The sequence below is a fragment of the Halichoerus grypus genome, chromosome 11, assembly GCF_964656455.1.
Source record: "Halichoerus grypus chromosome 11, mHalGry1.hap1.1, whole genome shotgun sequence".
Lineage (NCBI taxonomy): Eukaryota > Metazoa > Chordata > Mammalia > Carnivora > Phocidae > Halichoerus > Halichoerus grypus.
In genome coordinates, this window is record NC_135722.1 from 86523208 (window position 1) to 86544899 (window position 21692).

Here is a 21692-nt window from a genome sequence, read left to right on the forward strand (position 1 = left end):
CGCACCTCTGATAATTAACCACTGTGCTGGGCTCTGCCCTGCAGCCCCTGGACAAGGCAAGTAACAGAGTCCTTGGCTGTGTTAACCAGGTGGTATTTTTCCCCTGATCCGAAGCTGGCAGTGAAAATGTGGGTTTTAGTAGGGAGCAGGATTTTAGTATGACCTTTCCTGCCTCCCTCTTTTGCTTTACAATGAAAAGCTCTGGAACCTCTCCGGAGACCTCTCTTCTACACATCAGATCCCCAACACCAGAGCTACAACTGTCGGATCCCCAGAGTGACTCTGCAGGGATGGGAACACTGTCTCTGGGGCCAGTGCAGGAGCCTTTTGGAGGCTCTTTTCTGGACACTTGGCCTTAAAGGAGGTAGCGACTGGGGCCTCCCGAAGGACTCGGCCTGAAGGGCTAGTCCAGCATTGTAGGAGTTAATGTGGGACCGCGCGTAAAGGGAAGGGGAAAAAAGTTGGAGTTGACACTTACGGAGGGGGGTGGGGGGGGCGAGTCTTGCTGACTCCTGATTGGTTTTACATTTCATCCAAAAATTTTTTTTCTCTCCTCTCTCGCTCCCTCTTTTCAGTTTCTCTCTCTGATCCCAGGGGAGGGGAAACAGGAATAGTGAGAGATCAAAAATAAACCTCTTATGTCAAAGCCGGGAAGGAAGTATAAATACGAAGGGCTCGGCAGCCCACTCGGTGCTTCCCGGGGTGGGGAGGAGGCAGGAGGCGGCTGCGCGGGGACCGCGCGCGGGGCAGGGGCGGAGGACCGGCGCACGCGGGCCGGGGAGCCAGTTGCTCGCGCTCGGCTCGGCGGGCGGGCGCGGGAGGAGCGGCCTGCGCCAGCCAGAGGGGCCGCTCGGGGACCGTCGCCGCCGCCGCCGCCGCCAGGCCCCCACTGGCCGAGTCGGCCAGCGAGCTGATTGATTTGCTTTTTCCTGGAGAGAGCGGCCGGGCTGCGCTCGCGCCGCCAGCACCTGCCCGCGCCGGGCCGCCTTCTTCCCTCTCCCGCGCCGCCGCCGGAGCCCCCATGCCCCGCGCCGCCCCCCGGTGGCCGCCGCTCCTGCTGCCGCTGCTGCTGCTCTTGCTGCCGCCGCCGCCGCTCGCCCGCGGCGCCCCGGCCCGGCCCGGCGCCCGGGGGCAGGCCTCGGAGCTGGTGGAGCCCACGCGGTTGCCGGGCAGCGCGGGCGAGCTCGCGTTCCACCTGTCCGCCTTCGGCAAGGGCTTCGTGCTGCGCCTGGCGCCCGACGCCAGCTTCCTGGCGCCCGAGTTCAAGATCGAGCGCCTCGGGGGCTCCGGCCGGGCGGCCGGGGGCGAGCGGGAGCTGCGCGACTGCTTCTTCTCCGGCACGGTGAATGGGGAGCCCGAGTCGCTGGCGGCCGTCAGCCTGTGCCGCGGGCTGAGCGGCTCCTTCCTGCTAGACGGCGAGGAGTTCACCATCCAGCCGCAGGGCGCGGGGGGCTCCCTGCGCCAGCCGCACCGCCTGCAGCGCTGGGGGCCCCGGGCGCGCCTCGGGACCCCCGGGCTCGCCTCCTCCGAAGCCCACCCCCTCCCCGGAGGACCCGAGTGGGAGGTGAAGGGAGAGGATCAGAGGCAGGAGAGAGGAGACGAGGAGCAGGAGGAGGAAGAGGTGGAGGAGGAGGAGAAAATGGAGGAGGAGGAGGAGGGGGGCAAAGAAGAGGAGACAGAAGGCGCCAGCGATCTGCCACCACCCCTGGGGGCCACGAGTAGGACCAAGCGGTTTGTGTCCGAGGCTCGCTTCGTGGAGACGCTGCTGGTGGCCGATGCGTCCATGGCTGCCTTCTATGGAGCCGACCTACAGGTAGGACTCACTTTGCCTGGAGGCCCCCAGTCACCTCCTAGAGCCTCCCAAATCTTCCCTTTCCAGTTCCTCTGAGAAAATCCTTCACGTTCCTCATCCTCCCAAGACCTACCCCAAACAAGGTTCTTTGCTTTCTGAGAAAGCGCAGTAACTCTCTTCTTAACCTCTGACCCTTGGGGTACCTACTGCCGCTCTCCCCCGTGTCCCTTCCAGTATAGAGTGGAGGTCCCGGCGCTTCCTTGACCTCTGCCGCTCACCTTCACCCCTGGCATCCTGAATCTCCTTCAGCACTTGGCAAACTGAACTAAAAGTGGGTTTTAAAGCGCACCCCCCTCCCCCAGGCACCTGCCTCTCGCAACAGAGATGAAAACTGGGCATTTTGGAAGAGCATCCACCCTATGCTCCATTTCTCAGCCCTCTACTGTCTCCAGACCTGAGAGGTTCCCAAGGATAGTCAGCTGGGACGGAAAGATGTGTCTATTTCATTCCCTCTGCGGACAGAACTGAGGTTGCCATAAGTAAAAGATATTGTTTGGAGGGAGTTGAATCTGGAAAGGGGCTGCCCAACTTCTGTGTGCCCAGCTGGTTCTGATCAAGGGGCGTGGACTACCTTGCCAACCTGGCACCCGGCCCCGGCCACACTTGGCAGTGCTGGCCTCAGCACAAAAAGGGAGGGGACAGAATTTCTGCCTGGGGGCTCAGCCTGGGAAACTGAAGCTTCGGTGGGAAAGGGAGGGCATCTGAACGCTTTCAGTTAATGCTCCTTGTGGAGCCAGAACTTTGCGTGGTCCACCCCAGCTGCTCTCAGCCCAGACACAGCTCTCTACTGAACTTGGGCAGGAAAATTGAGTTCAGGGGACAGCTCCTGTAGCCAGCCCATGTCTAACTAGATTCAGAGGTGGTGCACTCAGCAGGAGGAGTCTCTGTCACCCTGTGTCCCAACACCTCCCCCAAGAGCCGGGTGAAGTACAAGGGCTCCAGGGGAGGGCTATACTTTCTCTTCCCCTGAGGAGCACAAAACCAGAGGTGTGCCGGGTAGAGAAGACCTGACCTGCCCAGAGGTCAGAGATGCCTGCAGCAGGGATCCCGGCCACTGCTGCAGCTCAGTTAATGCCTTTTCAATAATGGCAGTCTTGGCCAGTGACCCTCTTCTAGGCTCAGCCCATGCCCGACTGTTGGGGGCACCGAGTGCTTCCGCATCACCTGTGCAGAACAGTCTAGATGATGCACGCCATCTTCATCACTCTGCAATCACTGGGAAGCGCATCTAGATGGAAGGATGGGAAGAGCTAGGGGTGAGAGGTCCATGTGGCTGCTTCTCTGGCTCCTGCAAGAGCAGGCTCCTTTGCACACTGTTGGAGTATTCGCTTCTCCCAGAGCACGGTAAGGCAGCTTTGAGCCGCCAGCGAGGTCTTCCCAATAGGCTTCGGGTCTATGAAGATTGAATATCTGTTTCCATGACTACCCTGAGAGCAGGGGGAGGCACCAGCTGACTCCTCTGACTCCTTTTCCTCAGGCAAGTCCTCAAGAGCATAGCTAGCGGGGCTTCTCCCATCGCAGGTTAGGACCACCACACCTGGCTACTAGGGGGCTCGACCAAAGAGAGGCTAAAAGTACAATCACTGCAAACCCAGAGCTGAGAGGCTTGAACCCATCCCCAGGCAGGGACCAGGTTCTGACGTCTGCCTAAGAACCAGGAGGTAGGAAAGACGACAAGAACACAAAGAAGCAGCAGAAAAAGGACTTTTCAGGCTTCAGAGCCAAAATGTTTTCTCTAGTGCCTTCCTACCATCTAGCTCTCTCAGCCCATCATCACCCAGTAACTTAAGACACTGAGTATTTGCCTCAAGGAGGTATTTGGCTGGGCTGGGTCTGCCCCAGGTTCTCCTCACAGAGACACCCCAGAGTGCTCCCACCCTTATAGACTTCTGGGTGGATGACCCATTGCATGCTTGTCCCACCCCCTCTCCCTCCACACACACCGTTTCTGGACCATTCACAGACACACTCCTTGCACCCAGCCAGCCTATGTGGGTCAGGAAAGCACATCAGGCCCCTGTGTAGGCTGAGGTCCTTTCCGTAGGGTATCTCCTTTCAGGTCCTACACCCGAAGGAAAAGTGCTCTCTCGGCTTGGCCAGCTCCATCACCCCTGCCTTGGTCTCCTTATGTCACTGCCCATTTACACCCTTGCTGTCGCCATGTTGGGATGAGGCGGGGACTGAGGCACGGCTGCTTCTATGACCTCCCACTGACCCCTCTGCTTTGACTCCTCACCAGCTGTGGAGATGCCACAGGATAGACTTGAACTTCTCAGCTCAGTCCCCTGGGCTTCCTAAACAGGTCCATGAGCCCAGCCAAGACAAGAATGAATGTCAAGTTCTAGTTCCCCAAGACTTGCCTGCCCAGACTCATCTCCCCAAAATAGAATCCAGTTCTTTATTCTTCAAGGAATCTCCTGGAGACTTCGTTCACACGGATGGAAGGCACTTTGGGGTGTCTTAGCAACCAGGGGTGTAAGTAAGGATGAAGAGACTTCACCCCCTTGAGGGCTTGCATTTCCTCCTCTGTGAAGCCAGACCCTGCTCATCAGGACTAATATAAGCATCAGTGAGGCTGCTTCATGATGAGTCTTCTAGAAAGTTCAGCCATTGTCTGAGTGCATTCAATTTGCACAATGGTTTGCATGCATCACCTCAGCAGAAATACCTGTGAGAGAGGCAGAGGAAGAAGGTTCAGCTCACAGGGAATCTGTGACTTTCTCAAGGTCACACAGCTAGTAAGCGGCAGGGCTGGGTCATGACCCAAGTCTCCTGAACCTGGGGGCAGTGCTCTTTCTTACTGTGCCGTGAGGTTTCTTTAGCCCGAGGAGGGTCTGTGACGGTGGCTCTGCTTACCCCCTACACTCGTCTGTATTGTGGGAATGGGGCATTGAATCCAGCAGTCCTAAGATGCCCAGCCAAAGTGGGAGGCCCTATCCTGGGAAGAAACCACCTTCAAGGCCAAGAGAAAGAATTAGCCACGCTCGAGGCTGGTCACACTGTGAAGCGACAATGAAGTTTTCCAGAACTCTGTACACTTGAGTTCACTTAATCCCTTGACAGAAGGGGCCCCTGCCTCCCACCTTCTTATCTGGTTTCAGAGTTAATGAGCTCAGACAAAGGGGGCTTTCTGAAAGGAGGGACCACCTCGGAAGAGGCCATTAACTCTGTCTGCGTCGGGCTGCCTCTGATTGTTGCCTGGACGAAGCTGCCGCAGGAAAGCTGTGAGTGGCGGGCTGGGCCGTGCCCCACGGCGGACTCGAAATCCGTCCCGCCAGTGTATCAGCTGAACTCTGAACTCTCTGCTGAGCAGAGAGGGTCCGGGGAATGGCACTCCTCAACCCCAGAGACCAGAGGATCCCCAAGATGTCAGGCTACCAGCAAGTGATTTCAGGGAAGGGTTAAATCCCAGCCATTCCATCTCCCCCTTACCCATGTCCTCTGGGAAAATGTCTCCCACAAGCCCTAACACTAAAGGGACCACATCTCCCAGCACAGTCCCCGTTTAGGCCTGTTCTGGCATGATTATTAATAGCATCATCTTCGCTCTCAAAAGCGTCCTGGTTTGGATAGTGACAGAAGCAGACGCATGCCCCACTTGCTCTGTAGCTACCTACATCCTCATGGGGGAAAGACTTGTATTCTATCCGTGTGTGAACTCTGTTCCCCTCCTGGCAAGAGAATGAGTCTTTTCTGTCTCTTTTGTCTGCTCCAGTCAGAAGGATCAACAATATGAAGCTTTTCCCAAAGAAAATGCCTTAATATTCAAAGGTCTTTGATTTACCACCTCTGCCTCCGCAGGTGTAGACAATGCCAGGGGAAAGCTTGCTTGCTGGCGTGCTTTGGGTTTGTTTTGGCTATGCTGCAGTTGTCCTTGTAGCAGTAAGGAGAGGTGGCAGTCAGTGTGGTGATTAAGAGCATATACTTTGAAGGGTCATCGAAATAAGCTGAGTGTCCTTGAGCAAGTTACCGATTTCTCCGTACCTTGATTTCTTCACCAGCAAAATAGGGACAGTTATACCAATGTCCCAGCATTACCCTGAGGATACAATAAAATATGGAAAGCACCTGACCCAGTGCCTGGCACATAGTAGGTGCTCAATAAAGCGTAGCTAATAGTGGAGTTGCCTTTTGTGATGGCATTTGTCAGAGTAGGACGTGCCTTCACAGTCAGCCCATTGCCATGTCAACTCCGCGGTCCTACGCGACAGGGAGGCCTTCCTTTTCAGCTTGCTTGGCTCAGAGTGTTTAAGCTTGACTCCTTGTGGTGTGTGTAGTTTTGGAGAGGTGACATTGCCCCTTGCTATTTTGAGAATGAGGAGAGATGAAGGACATCGGTGCAGGACCCTCTCTTTTCTCCAATTGCTTCTTTACTCTTCTTTGCTTCTCCACCACCTCCTCAGCAGTCTTGGGCCCTAGAAGGACTCCCAGTAGCAAAAGTGTGGCACCAGTTGCTGAGGTCAGAAGGTTTCCACGTGGCCACTCTTCTTCTCCTTGCTCTCCCAGGCGTGCTGCAAGGAGAAGCGATGGGAACCACAGTATGAAGAGCAAATGAGCAAAGCATAGGGATGACACTCTGAGCAGAAGGAGCTGCTAGAAATGCATTTGGCCCAGGCCCAGACTTCTAGACTCCCCCCACAGTTGGCTTTGGCTGCCATGGGAGCTCTGGGGGAGGAATGTCCCTAGTTGTATCACAAAGAATCAAAGAGGGCTGTGTCCCAACCTAGCTGCCTAGGACATTTCTTTCTCTTCTTCAGGTCATAGGGGCACCAATGAAGAAGGAGACTCCCTTAAAAAATGCCGTGTCTTTTCCTAATGAGAATTAAGGGCATGAGGTCCCCAAGTCATTCAAGAGCAGGGTTGTTTGACCACCCCTGGCCAGGCTGGTCATGGGCTCCCACCTACCTGACGTGGTTCTTGGAGGTTGTCTGCTGTGCTGGGGCCCCCACTCCACCAGGGGCGCCATCTTGTTCACATTCTTCAGCAAGCAGCCCACACTTGGGTGGTGCACAAAGAAGTATAAATAGACACCAGGTGGTGGAGTGAGCCATCTGACCTTCTCCTCGACTGGCTCCTGAGCCCTCTCTCTGTGGAACTGTAAGTCAAGCCTGGCCTTTTGGCCCAGGGTACTGCCGAGACTCGGAGGCTCACAGACTCTCTCGGCCACTGCCCCCACCAGGTCCCTCCCCTGAGGGAACCGTAAGATGCACTGCAAATGTCAGCCGTAGGATCCTCCCATGGTTTCTCAGAGGAGCTAACAGTGGGGATAGCAGTGCTTCCCACCTCCAAAACCTCAGCGAGACAAGACGAAAGGGGAGGTGAGCAGGACCAGGATTAGAGACTTTAACAGAAACATTGGACCACATAGACCTTGCAGCTCTCTTGCAATGGAAATTATCTTCTGAAATAGCAACCAGAAGACATCCAAATGCTCTCAACTCTAACCGTCTGCCTTGAAGGGAAATGGCCCTCAAGCCCGCTCAGCCTGACAGGTATTTAGTGTCCGGAGAAGATGCTCTGAGCTCCCGGAACCGCAAGGGAGGCTCCCTGAAAATCCTAACGTCGGGAAGCCTCCCCTGATGCCTCACCTCGTTCCTTTGCGCAGAAATTGACACCCGTGTGCGTTTGGCTTTCATTGGGGGCGTGGCCGGTGCATGGTCCCCACTCAGCCGCGTTGCCTCAGAGCCTCAGTCTGATCTGGTCAGCTTGAGAACACTGAGCCCTCTTAAACCCCAAGCCTGCCAGGACTGATGCTGAGCAGCTGGTATCTCTTGTGGTAACACCTTCTTTGTAAAACATCGTCTCCCCAATTTTGAGATTGTGAAACTGGGACTCAAAGGGAAGAGATCTTATGAGGAGAGTTGCAGGTTGCCCCTGAAGAAATTCCAAGGCTTGGTCCCTGGCCCATCAGATTTGACCCTTCCTGGGGCAAGAGAGCAGGAGACTCTATCTGCCCCCTGGAAGCAGCGAAGGCCTGGCCAGGAAGTAGTCTCAGCGAGCTCCCATTCCTCAGCCCTCACCCCCAGTTGCATAATGATGTGATTGCTTTTCTCCCTCAGGAATCCAGCTCTAGGAGCAAGCGCCAAGTTTCAGCTTTGCTGATAAGATGTTTACATCAGCCTAAACATAGCTAGAGTGCTTGACACGCTAAGAAACCTGCCAACCGCTGTTTGTAGGGCTTACAAAATACTTGGCTTGTTGCCCGCGAGGTGAACAGACAGATCCCATTCACAAATAATAGGATTCGTCTGGAACTCCCACACATGGCCTCAACTGACGGAGTGTCCCTCTTTAGCCTTTCACCCTCTTTTCCCCTCCTTCCCCTCCTACCTTCCAGACCACAGGAGAGAAAAAAGAAAGGCTGACGGGAGATGGTGCCCTAGGGAACGAGGAGCGGGGGCAAATGAATGGCAGCTTGGCTGACCACACTCCCAGCTGAAGGCCTGCGTGCCCCTGCCCCTCTCTTTCCTGCAAAACAATCCAAGAGGACTCACTTCTAGAGGTCCCTGAGGCAGGAGAGTGAGTTCCATCTGGCCGCCTCCAAAGCCTTGGGAGTAGTTGGCAACCCAGGGATAGGACAGAGGCCAAGCAATGATGTGAACTCCTTCAGCTGGTCTGGGCAAAACTGGAAGCAGGGGTGATCCTCAGTGCCTGGGTCTCATTAGGCCCACTGCCCCCTCTCAAGCCCCTGGCAGAAAGGAAGAACCCTTTCGGGGTCTTCCAGAAACCCAGCAGTCAAGCCCTGGGAAACTTCATTTGAAGAGTGTAGGCTTCACAGACAGACGTGCCTGGGCTGGTGTCCTGGCTTTAAGAGCTGTGTGACCTTAGACAGCTTGTTTAACTCGTGTGAACCTCTTCTCCCTCATTTGTAAGACCGGGATGACAATGCCTACTTCACAGAGTGAGTGTGAGCGTTTAATGAGGTGCGGGTCTGGTGACGGGTGCAGACTAACTATTAGTGACTACGGGAACGATTTCAGGGTTAACAGGGCCCATCCTGCAGAGTAGAAGTTACCCCAGCAGGCACCAGGAAGATGCTCCACTGGATTCTAAGGGACACATTCTACTAACCTTGAACACTCAAATAATTGCTTCTGGGCTGAGAACAGAGAGGGGATGGGGCGGGGGGCGGGGGGGCTGGCAGGGAGTTGCTTGGTGTCAGAGTTAAGGCAGAATAGTAACCAGTGTAGGCCAGTAGGACCTTCTGGTGATGATGGAAATGTCCTGTCTGCTCCGTTTAATACAGAAGCCTTGAGCTATAGGCAGCTACTGATGTACGTGAAACATGGCCAGTGTGACCAAGGCACTGTAATTTCCATTTTATTGAATTTTAACTGACTTCGATTTACACAGCCACATGTGGCTGGTCGAGATGTTAAAGGCACAAGCTCTGGAGGCCGGCCATCTGGGTTCAGGGGCTGGCTGTACACTCATTAGCTTTGGGATCTTGGGCCAGTTACGGAGCCTCCATGTTCTTATATGTAAAATGAAGGGAAATAATGCCGGGACCTCCGGGGTTTTGTGAGTCTTCAGCAAGATGCTTTATCTCCAGCGCTCAGTGCAGAGCCCGGCACATGGAGGGGGGTGGCAGCGGGCAGGCAACAGGCCGGGAGATCGAACCCTTCCCTCCCCCTGCTCCCATCTTCCCGACAGAACCACATCCTGACGCTGATGTCCGTGGCAGCCCGAATCTACAAGCACCCCAGCATTAGAAATTCCATCAATCTCATGGTGGTAAAAGTGCTGATCGTGGAAGATGAAAAGTGGGGCCCAGAAGTGTCTGACAACGGGGGGCTCACCCTGCGCAACTTCTGCACTTGGCAGCGGCGTTTCAACCAGCCCAGTGACCGGCACCCAGAACACTTTGACACAGCCATTCTGCTCACCAGACAGGTCTGTGGGCTGGCTCCAGAGAGCCCAGGCAGGGAGGGAGGCGGGATGGGCGGATCAAAGGGAGGACCACGAGGCCTGCCCAAACATGGGAAATGTCTCCCTGCTGGCCCCAGCTGGACGCCAGGAGCCTCGTGTGTGGAATGATGAGGGGGAGGTCATGAGGACAAGTGTGAGGTATTTGCAAGGGAAGGAGAGGAATCTCGTAAGGGCTCTTTTCCAAAAGTTTGTGACCAGCTGTCTGCTGAGGTCATAACAAGAGGAAATGGGCTCAAACTGCCCAGTAAAAGATCTCGAGTTGGAATGTAGAGAGAAGGTCCATCTACAATGACTGTTAAACACAGAGGCAGGGAACTGGAGGTCACCTTGAGATTTCTCCAAATCAGGAGGCCTGCCCTCCTAGCTGGTGCAATTGAAACAGATAGCTTCCCGAAGGCTGGAAAATCTAATAATATGTGCTGCCCTGTTGACGCCTTCAGTCCTCAGGACAACCCCACCAAGCCCCATTTTACAACTCAGGAAACTGAGGCATAGATTGCCCACACACACACAGTGGTGGCACCCATAGTCAAGCCTAGGCAGTCTTGCTGCAGGGTCCGTACTCTTCAGCACTGTGCTATCCTGCCTCCCAAAACAAGCCAGCCCTAGGACATGCCAACTCTAGGACACAAAGTCCCAGCCAGCCCTAGGACACACCTGTGTAGAAAAAGAAATGGGCTTCCTCACACAAGTGGCCTTTGTGAAGAAATAGGGCCTTTGGCTCACAAATTTTCCTTCAGGGGCACCTGGGTGGCGCAGTCGGTTCAACGTCCGACTCTTGATTTCCGCTCGGGTCATGGTCATGGGGTTGTGAGATCGAGCCCCGTGTCAGGCTCTTTGCTGGGCATGGAGTCTGCTTGAGATGCTCTCTCGTCCCCTCCCTCTGCCCCTCCCCCTCCCTCGCTCTCCCCCTCTCTGAAAAAAAAAATTTCCTTCAACTCAGGAGGAGCAGAAATAGGAAGATTTTCTGTTGTTTGTCTGTTCTCACGCCCTCACTCTCTCTGCCAAGCAGAACTTCTGTGGGAAGGAGGGCATGTGTGACACCCTGGGCGTGGCGGACATCGGCACAATCTGCGACCCCAACAAGAGCTGCTCTGTGATCGAGGACGAGGGGCTCCAGGCGGCCTACACCCTGGCCCATGAGCTAGGTAACACTTGCCATGCCAAGCCTACTGTATTCTGTCAGGGGGGACTGCCTCTTCCAAATCCAGGCCAGCCCAGGGTCTAAGGAAGATGCGGCTCTCACACTTGGCCAGGTTCTACTCGGAGTTCTGACAGAGTGATTGTATGTAAATAGATACTGTACTTTCTCCATTCCCACCCTGAACATGAGGCCATAATATTAAAATAGGGTCTTGGATCATCATCAGGGGTCCCCAGGAAAATGCCAAAATGAAAGAAATGCTCGGGTAAAGTTGCGATGCTTTGCCCAAGCTAAGCAGTCACAGTAAGAATTCTGGGGAAATCAATTGTGAAGAGAGTGCTGTGTCAGGGAGTGAATCATTGAGGACAGGCTGAGGCAGAAAACAAAGGGATATCAAGGTTCCCCCGGTACTCTGAGAAAGTTTTCTGCAAGAGAAAAGCCCAGAGTGAAGCCCCAAACAAAAATCTTTAAGGAAGAAGGGCATGGCCATCCCCATGAGGAGCTGGTGACTGGTTGGCCCGAGACGCCCTCTTCTGTCAGCGGAGGGTGGCTGTCTCGCCAGAGAGAGGGAGGGAGTGCTGGGCTGCGTGGGGAGCTCTTGGGGTGGGACAGGGCAGGCTGGAGGGCAGTGGAGACTGGTTCGGGTGGACTTCAGGTCTCTCTCCACCCCAGGGCACGTCCTCAGCATGCCCCACGACGACTCCAAGCCCTGCGCACGGCTCTTTGGGCCCATGGGCAAGCACCACATGATGGCGCCGCTCTTCGTCCACCTAAACAAGACGCTGCCCTGGTCTCCCTGCAGTGCCATGTACCTCACGGAGCTCCTGGACGGTGGGCACGGTAGGTGTCCCGCAGGCTTCTCCCTGCCTCTTTCTGGCCCGCTGCTGGTGTTTGAGGTCTGCCCCACCCGCCTCCATGATGGCGAGAGTGCCGGTGGCACCTGTGCAACTTCTGGTGGAGCTCCTTCACGGAGCATCAGAGATGTCTCGGATAGAACAGATGTCGGACAGGTGTTCCTCACCCAGCCTCGCCCTGTGCCATGGCAGGCTAGGGGGATGTACCCCTCCCCACAAAGCATACTCTTCCTTGCCCTATCTTCCAGCAGCCAGCGTGGCTGGGCTAATTTAGATGATTAGTCCCAGAGCCGGTAGAATTAGTCTGAGAAGGTTTGTCTGGAGGAGATGGGTTTGAACAGAGCTTGAAGGAATGGAAGAACGCAGTACAGAGGAGAGAAGAGAGCATCCCGGCTGGAGAGATAGATCATGCTGTAGCTTAGGAATGGCAAAGAGGCAGGGAACAGGTCAGTGTGACAGCAAGGGTGGGGGATGGGGGTGGGTGGCATGCCGGGTTAAAACCATCGGACTTAGTCAGTAAAGCAGTGAAAACACAACTTACTCTTGATTGTTCTCATCGAACGAGACAGGGACACCTAAGATACAAAAGTAATAGATTATCCAAACATCAGTACTTAGGCTTTATTTTGCCTGCCATGGTTTTTGAGAGCGCATTTGCATCCCCCATTATATGTGCCGTAGATTAGTATTACAGTTAGCTGGCATTCCCTAGGTACACGCTGAATGTATATAAGATGTTCTGGATAACAAAAAAAAATTCAATCCTAATAAAATTTTACTTAACTGATAGTCAAAAATTGGATAAGCTCATATAGATGATTGAGTGCTGAGTTTTTAGCTTATGGTCAAAGAAATTATGATGGCTAGGTCTTACACCCCATCAATAGGAATTTAAGTGTAATGTGGGAGGCCACTGGAGAGCTGAGAGAGGGAAACCCCCACTCCTCATTCTTGTTCCTCTGCTTTCCTCCATTTCTCAGGAGACTGTCTCCTGGATGCCCCCACCTCGGCCCTGCCCCTGCCGACAGACCTGCCAGGCCGCAGCGCCCTCTATGAGCTGGACCAGCAGTGCAAGCAGATCTTTGGGCTGGGTTTCCGCCACTGCCCCAACACCTCTGCACAGGACATCTGCGCCCAGCTCTGGTGCCACATGGATGGCACCGAGCCCCTTTGCCACACGAAGAACGGCAGTCTGCCATGGGCTGATGGGACGCCCTGTGGGCCTGGGCACCTCTGCTGGGATGGCAGCTGTCTGCCTGAGGAGGAAGTGGACAGGCCCAAGGTGAGGGATGGCCACTTGGGGGTGTGGGAGGAGAGGGAGGGGGAGGGCTGTTTTCAAGGAAGAAACCACACTTGAGAGCCACGAACTAAGAGACTTTGGGCCAGGCTGCAACTATGACGTCTAAGTAAAATCATTCGTCTTTTAATAAACAAAGCAAAGCATATTTACCCAAACTCAAGAGGAGCCCTTCGAGGCTGGACTCAGAGCAGACGGACGACACCACCAGTGCTCAGGGCCTTCTGAGAACTCTCCCTTTGGAATTGTTTTGGGGTGGACTAGAAGGCTTATGAGGATAGGTGATAGGCATGAAGCATTCCAGCACAAAGATCAGATCGTGGCCATTCAATAAAGGGAGGCCATTATGAATTCCATTATAAACAGATAGTGTGATGGCAGAAGAGGAACATTCAGTCAAGAGCTGAAGGAAAAGTATTCATAACCTACCCATGTCTGAGCTGCGTTCATCTTCAGAGGTCAGGAGAATGAGACTACTTGTGGGAATTCCATACTCAGGAGGGGAGAAGGAATCAAGCTGTCTCTGACCAGGCAGAGAAAACTTGGCCTAGGACTGAGGAAACTTACAAGAAAAACCAAGGCAATGCCAGCGAGAGTTTTTAAATGATTCGCTTCTTTGCCCTGCTCTTAATACTTCCAAACTGTGAGGCTGATCACATTTCTCTTACTGCAAGTCACTGAGCCCTGCCTATGAAACAGCATCCGCCGAGTTTCGCAGCCTGGTCTGGGCCCAGCACTGAATCACCAGGGTGGCCTGAGCACTCACTCTCCAGAGGGCTGTCCTCAGTGGCATGTCCTTTGCACTGAGGCTCAGGATCCTGCTTGGGCCAGGTAAGCCACACTCTTGCTAAGCTTGAACCAGGGCAGGATTCACAGATTCATCCTCAGCCACTTCTCATCCTCCCCATTCAGACACTGAGTTTCTTTTCCATGTACTGACTCCCTCTACCCCCGTCCAAAGCACGTGCTTCACACATTACTGAGGGGAGGGGAGGAGATCTGTCCAACATTCCTCGGCACCAGAGCCAAGCTCAATGCAGGGAGAGTTTGACATGGAATGATCATGGGATGATGTTTATCATCTATTTTTAAGGGCAAAAAACAGATCATAAAACACTACATATATATGACAGAATCATAACTATGTAAAATTAAAACATCACATCTTTATGATTATTCAGAGCAAAAGCGTGAGAGGTTATTGATGAAAATCACATCAGTGGTTCTATTTGGGGAGTGGTTTTTTTAAGTGTTGGTTTCTTTTTTTATACTTTTCTGTATTTTTCATTTTTTATATAAACAACTTTTGTCATTTTTAAAAATTATTTCCCTTTTGAAAACTCTGTGAATCAATCAAGGGCAAAGCTTAGTTCTCATAGGTTGATTGTAAGGATGGAAGCAAATCTGATTATTTCCCATGCATTATCCTACCATTGGAACTGGTAGCTGGTAGATCAATAGCAACAGTTCCCAGCAATTATTCCTTTAAAGCAGGACTTCTCAACCTCGGCACTAGAGACATTTGGGGTTGCATAAGTCTTGGTTGTAGGAGGCTGTCTTCTTCATTGTTGGATGTTCGTTGTTGGATGCTCATTGTTGGGTGCTCATTGGTGGATGCTTGTAGTTGGATGCTCGTTGGATGCTTGTTGGGTGCTCATTGTTGGATGCTCATTCTTGGGTATTCATTGTTGGGTGCTCATTGTTGGAATCTCACTGTTGGATGCTCATTGTTGGATGTTCACTGTTGGATGCTCATTGGATGCTCATTGTTGGATGCTCATTATTGGAGCTTCATTGTTGGATGCTCATTGTTGGATGTTCATTGTTGGGTGCTCATTGTTGGAATCTCATTGTTGGAAGCTCACTGTTGGATGTTCACTGTTGGATGCTCATTGGATGCTCATTGTTGGATGCTCATTGTTGGATGTTCATTGTTGGATGTTCACTGTTGGATGCTCATTGGATGCTCATTGTTGGATGCTCATTGTTGGATGTTCATTGTTGGATACTCATTATTGGTGGGTGTTCATTGTTGAATGCTGCTTGTTGAATGTTTAGCAGCACCCAACCTCTACCCGCTAAAGGCCAGCAGCATGCACCCTCCCCAACTGTGACAACCAAAATGTCTTCAAACATTGCCAAATGTCCCCAGAGGATAAAAATTGCCCTGATGGAGAACTGCTGCATTAGACACAACTTTATTCCCATAAAATGTTGTTTCATTCAACAACTAATACCGAGCACCTTACTAATGGCAAGGCACTGTTTTAGACACTGGGAAGTCAGCAGTGAAGAAGTCCAGCACATCCTCTGTGTTCAAGAGGCCAATCGCCAAGCAAGCCACACAGTCACTAACAAATGATTAGGGCAGTTTGCTGAACAACACCCACCAGGATGAGCATAACTAGGTGAGGAGGTCAGGGCCAGGGACCCCTGTTACACTGAGAGCTGAGCCCCACCCCCCCCCGCCCCGCTCCTGACTCAGGGTGGCCTTGTGTGTTGCAGGCTGTGGTGGATGGAGGCTGGGCCCCATGGGGACCCTGGGGAGAGTGTTCCCGGACCTGCGGAGGAGGAGTACAGTTTTCACACCGTGAATGCAAGGACCCTGAGCCTCAGAACGGAGGAAGATATTGCCTGGGTCGGAGAGCCAAGTATCAGTCGTGCCACACAGAGGAATGCCCCCCTGATGGTAATTGCCACTGATGGTCACTACTGTTGTCACTGCAGCAGATCCCCAGACAAGAAGTAGGGTGGGTCTCCTGGGATGCAGAGCTTTCCTGTGAGCCAGACATAAATGGACCCTGCAAGGCACCAAATTTTAGGGCAAAGCCTAGTGGCCCCTAGACAACTCTCACTGTGCTAGGAGACTGTAGCAAAGTCAAGGAAAGAAATTGCCCCGATCTTCCAAGATGTGGAAATAGAGGATGTCATTCCCAACCAAACTTATTCAGGGAGTTGGGAGGAGCTCAGCAGAGGGGCTAGCGTCTAGGATAATAATCCTCCTGGAGGCATCTGAACCCTTGTCTGTGTGCAGAATAGAAGTGTTTTCCAAAGCAAGTGTCAGAGCCAAACCTCCACTGTCTTTCCAGCCAACATTCAGCCCAGGGTGGAGGGAGGGTTTCTGAATCTGATTCTAACGCACATTCCTTCTGAAAAGAGTTGCCCATCTTCCTTTGAGGCCGTGGCAACTGCCTGATGGAACCTTAACAGAGAGCAGCACCGCCCCTACCTCCCCTTGGCATACATTCCTACCTCCTAGTACCCACTAGAAAGCACACACATTAACTCAGAGGCAGCAGGGGTAGCAGCAAAACTGGTGAGAGGGAATCATTAGCAGTTTTTCCCCACCATCCCATCCAGCTCCCCTTTGTGCAGCTCCAGGAAATACTGGCAGACGGCAAAAGACATGCAGAGTTTTAAGAGAGATGCATCCAAGTGCAAAGACACACTGACGTTGGGTTGGTGTCTAATGAGGGAATCTGTAGGCTTTGCAGTTTTGCAAGACAAGAAGGATCGGCAGCAGCATGCAGCTCTAGAAACTTTGCCCTGGAATCGTGAGAATTTGCCTGGCATATGGGGTGAAGAGAGAGAGAGAGAAGAGGGGAAGGGATGAAGATAAGGCACAAGGTAGACGGAATGATTGCAGTTGCACCGGGATCGCCTCTCCATCAACAAGTGGTTTTTAGTGCCTCTCGTGTGGCACAAACTATAATAGATGTTACAAATGACATTGTAAAAACACACAAAGCATGGTCTCTGTCCTCAAAGAACTTGCAATCTAGTTAGAGATCCACATGCCTTTTACAAAGCAACTAAAGCCTAAGCTCTGAGGCCCAGACCCCCGGCTTATGAAGAATTCAGAGCAAGGAAAAGCCTGGGCTAGTCTGAAGCTTCACAGGGAGTTAGGGCTGAGCAGGGCCTGGAGGATGGAGATGGTGACGGGGTGTGGGAGGACATGTGCCCACGTGGAGATGGGGGGGCTTGAGAGGGGCTAGCATTCACTTGGGTGGAGTCAAGCAGCATACTAACATTTTAAGGCTACACAGCAAAGGTCTGTGAAAGCTGAAATGGTATCTGGAGGTTCTCCGTGCAGGCTGTTCCATCATGTCACCTGGGAAGCTTGTTGAAACACAGCATTCCCAGACCGCTCAGATGCATGGAATCAGAATCTTAGGAGTAGGGCATGGCCATCTGTGTTTTGAAAAGTCTCCATAGGCCGTGTAGAGATGCAGGGGTAGAAAACCTCAGTAGTAAGAGCAGGTTTAACTTCAGGATTGTGGGGCAAAAAAAACAAAAAACAGAAAACGCATTTCTTACTTCTGACAGATTGTTCTGGAAGCAGCATGCAGCAGGATGGGAGAGGAGGCTGGGCACTAGGTCTCACATGAAACCGAGAGGCCTGGGCCTATGGGAGGTGGACTCAGATGGTGAGAGTGGGAAGGAGACACTTAAAATCGCAGATTGTCATAAATAGAGTGTAGGACTTAAGGACAGGTTGGAAATAGTCGATGTAGATACTCAAATGTTCAGCAGATATCAGATGCCAGTCTCACACCAGAATGTGGCAGTATCCCCAAATGAAAACTAAACCAGTTCGTGGAGAAGCCATATGGGGTTAGGCTTTTTCTGAGCTGACGGTAATCATCCTGCTATACATGGAGGTCCCCCGGAGACATCCAGAATTACAGCAGGTGAGCTACAGGGGCAAGATCAGAACTAGAGATGTCGATCTGAGAGTTTTGGTCACCAGTTAAATGTCATGAAGAAAGTCAAAATCGAGCATGATTAGCAGGGGCCCAAAATATACTCCACGGATCATTCAAGCTTACTGAATTGTCCTCTGTTCCTACTAAGTTTATTCATCTGTAAGATAGAATTGGTATCTTCCCCCAAATGGAAAGGATATTTATCCCAGAAAGCCCAGCTTGAGGCTGGATGCTCCTTTCCTTGCCACATGGACCTAGGTCGGGCGTGTCTAGGAATGTTGGGCCCAGGTGACACTGAACCTATGTCCTGGGATTGGGTCAAAACCAGGAGGAAGAAAGGGGCCCTGAATGCTGGCATTTCTGCCACTGGGTCCTCTCTGCTTCAGCAAGGCATGTTAACTGCATGCCGTTTCTTACTCTTTGTAGGGAAAAGCTTCAGGGAGCAGCAGTGTGAGAAGTATAATGCCTACAATTACACTGACATGGATGGGAACCTCCTACAGTGGGTCCCCAAGTATGCGGGGGTGTCCCCCCGAGACCGCTGCAAGTTGTTCTGCCGAGCCCGGGGAAGGAGTGAATTCAAAGTGTTCGAGGCCAAGGTAAGAGTCCTTCTGGAGCTCAGAACCACAGGTGGGGAGGAAGGCCACCTGCTCCGACCCCACCTGTGGGTGGCCTCTGTGCACACCATGCCCTCTGTTACCTTCTGCTTCCCTGCTGCAGGTGATCGATGGCACCCTGTGTGGACCAGAGACTCTAGCCATCTGCGTCCGTGGCCAGTGTGTCAAGGCTGGCTGTGACCACGTGGTGGACTCGCCTAGGAAGCTGGACAAATGTGGGGTGTGTGGGGGCAAAGGCAATTCATGCAGGAAGGTGTCCGGTTCCCTCAACCCCTCCAGGTGAGTCTCACCATAGTTCTGTGCCTAGGTTCCAGAGAGCGGAACAGGCTTTAGAATCAGACTGGCCTAAATGCGAATTGTGGCAGCTACTTATTACCCATGCGGCCCTGAGCTGTCGTTTCTTTGTAAAGCTTTGGGAGTCCCCTCTATCTCGGAATCATCATACTGAGTCATGAGATGGGCGGAACGCTTGGCACAAGGTCTGGTCCACAGAGAGGACAGTGCACAGGGCAGCCAGAGGCCCTGAGGATAGGGGTGTATCAGCTCTGAGTCAACCAGCAATAGAGCTATGCTGAGTAACCAGGGCCCTTGCCAGAAAGTGGCTCTTCCAGGCCTGTTTTGGGAAGGACATCTCACCCAACACCTGGTGAGTCCCATCCTTTCTGCAGGTGGATCTTTCAAAAAGGGGGTCCAAAGAGGGGGGTCTTGGTGGCCTTAGTGCTTTCATGAACCTGAGAACTCTGGACACTTTCGCACACCTGAACACCATATGTTCATGAAACCCCTAGTACTGAAATGCTTGCATTTCTTTTTTTTTTTCTTAAGTGCTTTCATTTCTATGACCTCATTTGATTCCTAAAATAAGTCTAGCAGGTAGCCAATACTGTTATTCCCCATTTACAGATGAAGAAACCAAGGCACAAAAAGATCACATGACTCTCCTGAGGTCACACTGATAGTTAATGACAGCCAGGAAGAGAGCCCAGATGTCTTAATTCCTGGGCTGGTTTTCTCCTACCATGGCACACAGTTCCTAGAGAGGAAGGGCCAGGGCATATGTTACGTGGCCACACTGTGCTCCTCTCTGTCTCTCGCCACCTCGCACCTTGTCAGCCTCAGAGAACAGAACCAGCCCACAGCAGACAACTTGGCAGTCTTCAAAGTTAAACTCAAAGGATAGAGAAAAAAGAAGCATGTGGTGTGGGATATTCAGATAGCAGGTCTGCTAGCTGGCTTTCTCTTAGGCATTAGACATATGGGGCTGTGGATTCTTTCAGAGCCACCCTAGACTCAGCAGCTAGCTGAGTGGGCAGAAGGCAAGAGTAGCAGAGAACCGACCGCCTGTCCTCAATCTTCTTTGCTTTCCTCCCGGCCTATGTAATCCAAACACTTCTGCCCCAGAAGAGAAGAATAAAAACTAAGGTTTCTCCATCCCACGTAAAGCTCTAGACCTACAACAGAGTTGAAACACAGAGGAAGGCAACTAGAAGCAGCTTTATCGCCCTGGCTCCTGCCCTGGGGCCATGTTAACCAAATACTAGGGGCTGATTGGCTCTAAGAGGTGGAGTGAGATGTCCATTCTGGTCGGATTCTGGGACTGGTGTGTGGAGCAGATTTTTCCACATGGGTTTGAACTCTGGGTATGAAGGGGGCCAAGCAAAGGCTTATACCCGTGCAGGGACCTAAGTGTATTTGAGATCTCACTTGAGCCCAGAGCTGTCGGCTTTGGCAGCACTGATGCAGTTTTGCAAGCCCTTCTGGGATGTCTTCCTCTGTGCTGATATCCAGACCCACACATCCGAACTCCAAACATTTGAATCAGAGTTACCAGGCAAAGCAAAAACCCTTGAAAATCCCAATGTACAAAACATTCTTGTCGGCCCCAGCAGCTAAGTTATGTGGAACTCTGGGGCAACCACTTGATGATTTGCTAGCGCTTTGTGACCGCCCACCCTAGTCACCAACATGCTAACTTGCTGAGGCGCTGGGCTGGGTAGCCACTGGTCCTCAGGGGGTCTTTCTGTCCCTACCATAGTTACGGCTACAACGACATTGTCACCATCCCGGCCGGTGCTACTAACATTGATGTGAAACAACGAAGCCACCCGGGGGTCCAGCATGACGGCAGCTACCTGGCGCTGAAGACGGCCGATGGGCAGTACCTGCTCAATGGAAACCTGGCCATCTCTGCCATAGAGCAGGACATCTTGGTGAAGGGGACCATCCTTAAATACAGCGGTTCCATTGGCACCCTGGAGCGGCTGCAGAGCTTTCGGCCCCTGCCCGAGCCTCTGACCGTGCAGCTCCTGACTGTCCCTGGTGAGGTCTTTCCCCCCAAAGTCAAATATACCTTCTTCGTTCCAAATGACGTGAACTTCAGCACACAGAACAGCAAAGAGAGGGCGACCACCAACGTCATCCAGCCCTTGCTCAATGCGCAGTGGGTCCTGGGGGACTGGTCTGAGTGCTCCAGCAGCTGCGGAGCTGGCCGGCAGCGGCGGACCGTGGAGTGCCGGGACCCCAACGGCCAGGCCTCCGCCACCTGCAGCGAGGCTCTGAAACCCGAGGACGCCAAGCCCTGTGGAAGCCAGCCGTGTCCTCTGTGATCCCTGGGGGGGGGGGGGGGGCGGGGGGGCGGGGCCGGTCTCGTGCTCATGGACTCCGGGTGCTGGGGCGCAGACCGGAGTACCCACTGCGGTGACCCGACCTATGGAGGCGGCATGGCCTACCCAGGCCTGCCATTGCCACAGCCACTCCAATTTGGCATGAATTCACGATGGGGAGACGAGAATGGGGACAACAGATCCTAAAGTCTACTATCCGGCGGGTTGGACCTAGTGCGGGTTCAGGTAGAGAGTATAGGTGAAAAGGTAAAAAAAATGCACTTATTGACCCAAACAGGAGACCCAGCCTGTTTGCAAAGGACTAGCAGAGTGAAATGAAAAAAAATTTTTCCTGTTTGGTTTCCCCGATAAATAATCTACCTCAGAGGGGAAAAACATTAGTAAAAGAGAGGTGCAAAGTGGGGAGGTCGATGATGAATGTCAAAGCGCCATAGCTGCGCCCCCGAGCTGTCTTCAAAAATGAATGTGACTGTCCTCGGTATTAAAATCCATCGCCTGCAGGGTTGCAGAGTCGCAGGACTGTGGAGAGCCACGGGTTCTCAGGCTTCCACCTGCAGGGGTGGATCCATTTCAAGTATTTATGCAAATGTGTCTCTGAACTAAAGTGTGATCTTGTGCCAATGCAGTGGTCTGAGCTGGTTCAGTATTTCTTTGGAAAGGGCAGAGGAC

General features: G+C 52.8%; 1 protein-coding gene and 1 long non-coding RNA gene across 2 annotated transcripts in view; one reads left to right on the top strand and one right to left on the bottom strand.

Annotated features, from left to right (window-relative positions):
- Positions 1 to 814: 814 nt before the first annotated feature.
- On the top strand, positions 815 to 21562 carry ADAMTS8 (ADAM metallopeptidase with thrombospondin type 1 motif 8). The gene is made up of 9 exons (XM_036086285.2): positions 815 to 1813; positions 9506 to 9745; positions 10794 to 10929; positions 11598 to 11765; positions 12760 to 13061; positions 15582 to 15765; positions 18209 to 18381; positions 18503 to 18678; positions 20435 to 21562. Exons 1-9 carry the CDS (start codon positions 1022 to 1024, stop codon positions 21003 to 21005), a joined length of 2742 nt encoding a protein of 913 aa, XP_035942178.2. The 5' UTR covers positions 815 to 1021; the 3' UTR covers positions 21006 to 21562.
- The window catches only part of LOC118531979 (uncharacterized), a 75232-nt gene continuing 57626 nt past the window's right edge, over positions 4087 to 21692 (bottom strand). Inside the window, exon 5 of the long non-coding RNA XR_013442539.1 lies at positions 4087 to 4520. This is a non-coding gene — a long non-coding RNA (uncharacterized LOC118531979). The remainder of the gene's footprint in view (positions 4521 to 21692) is intronic.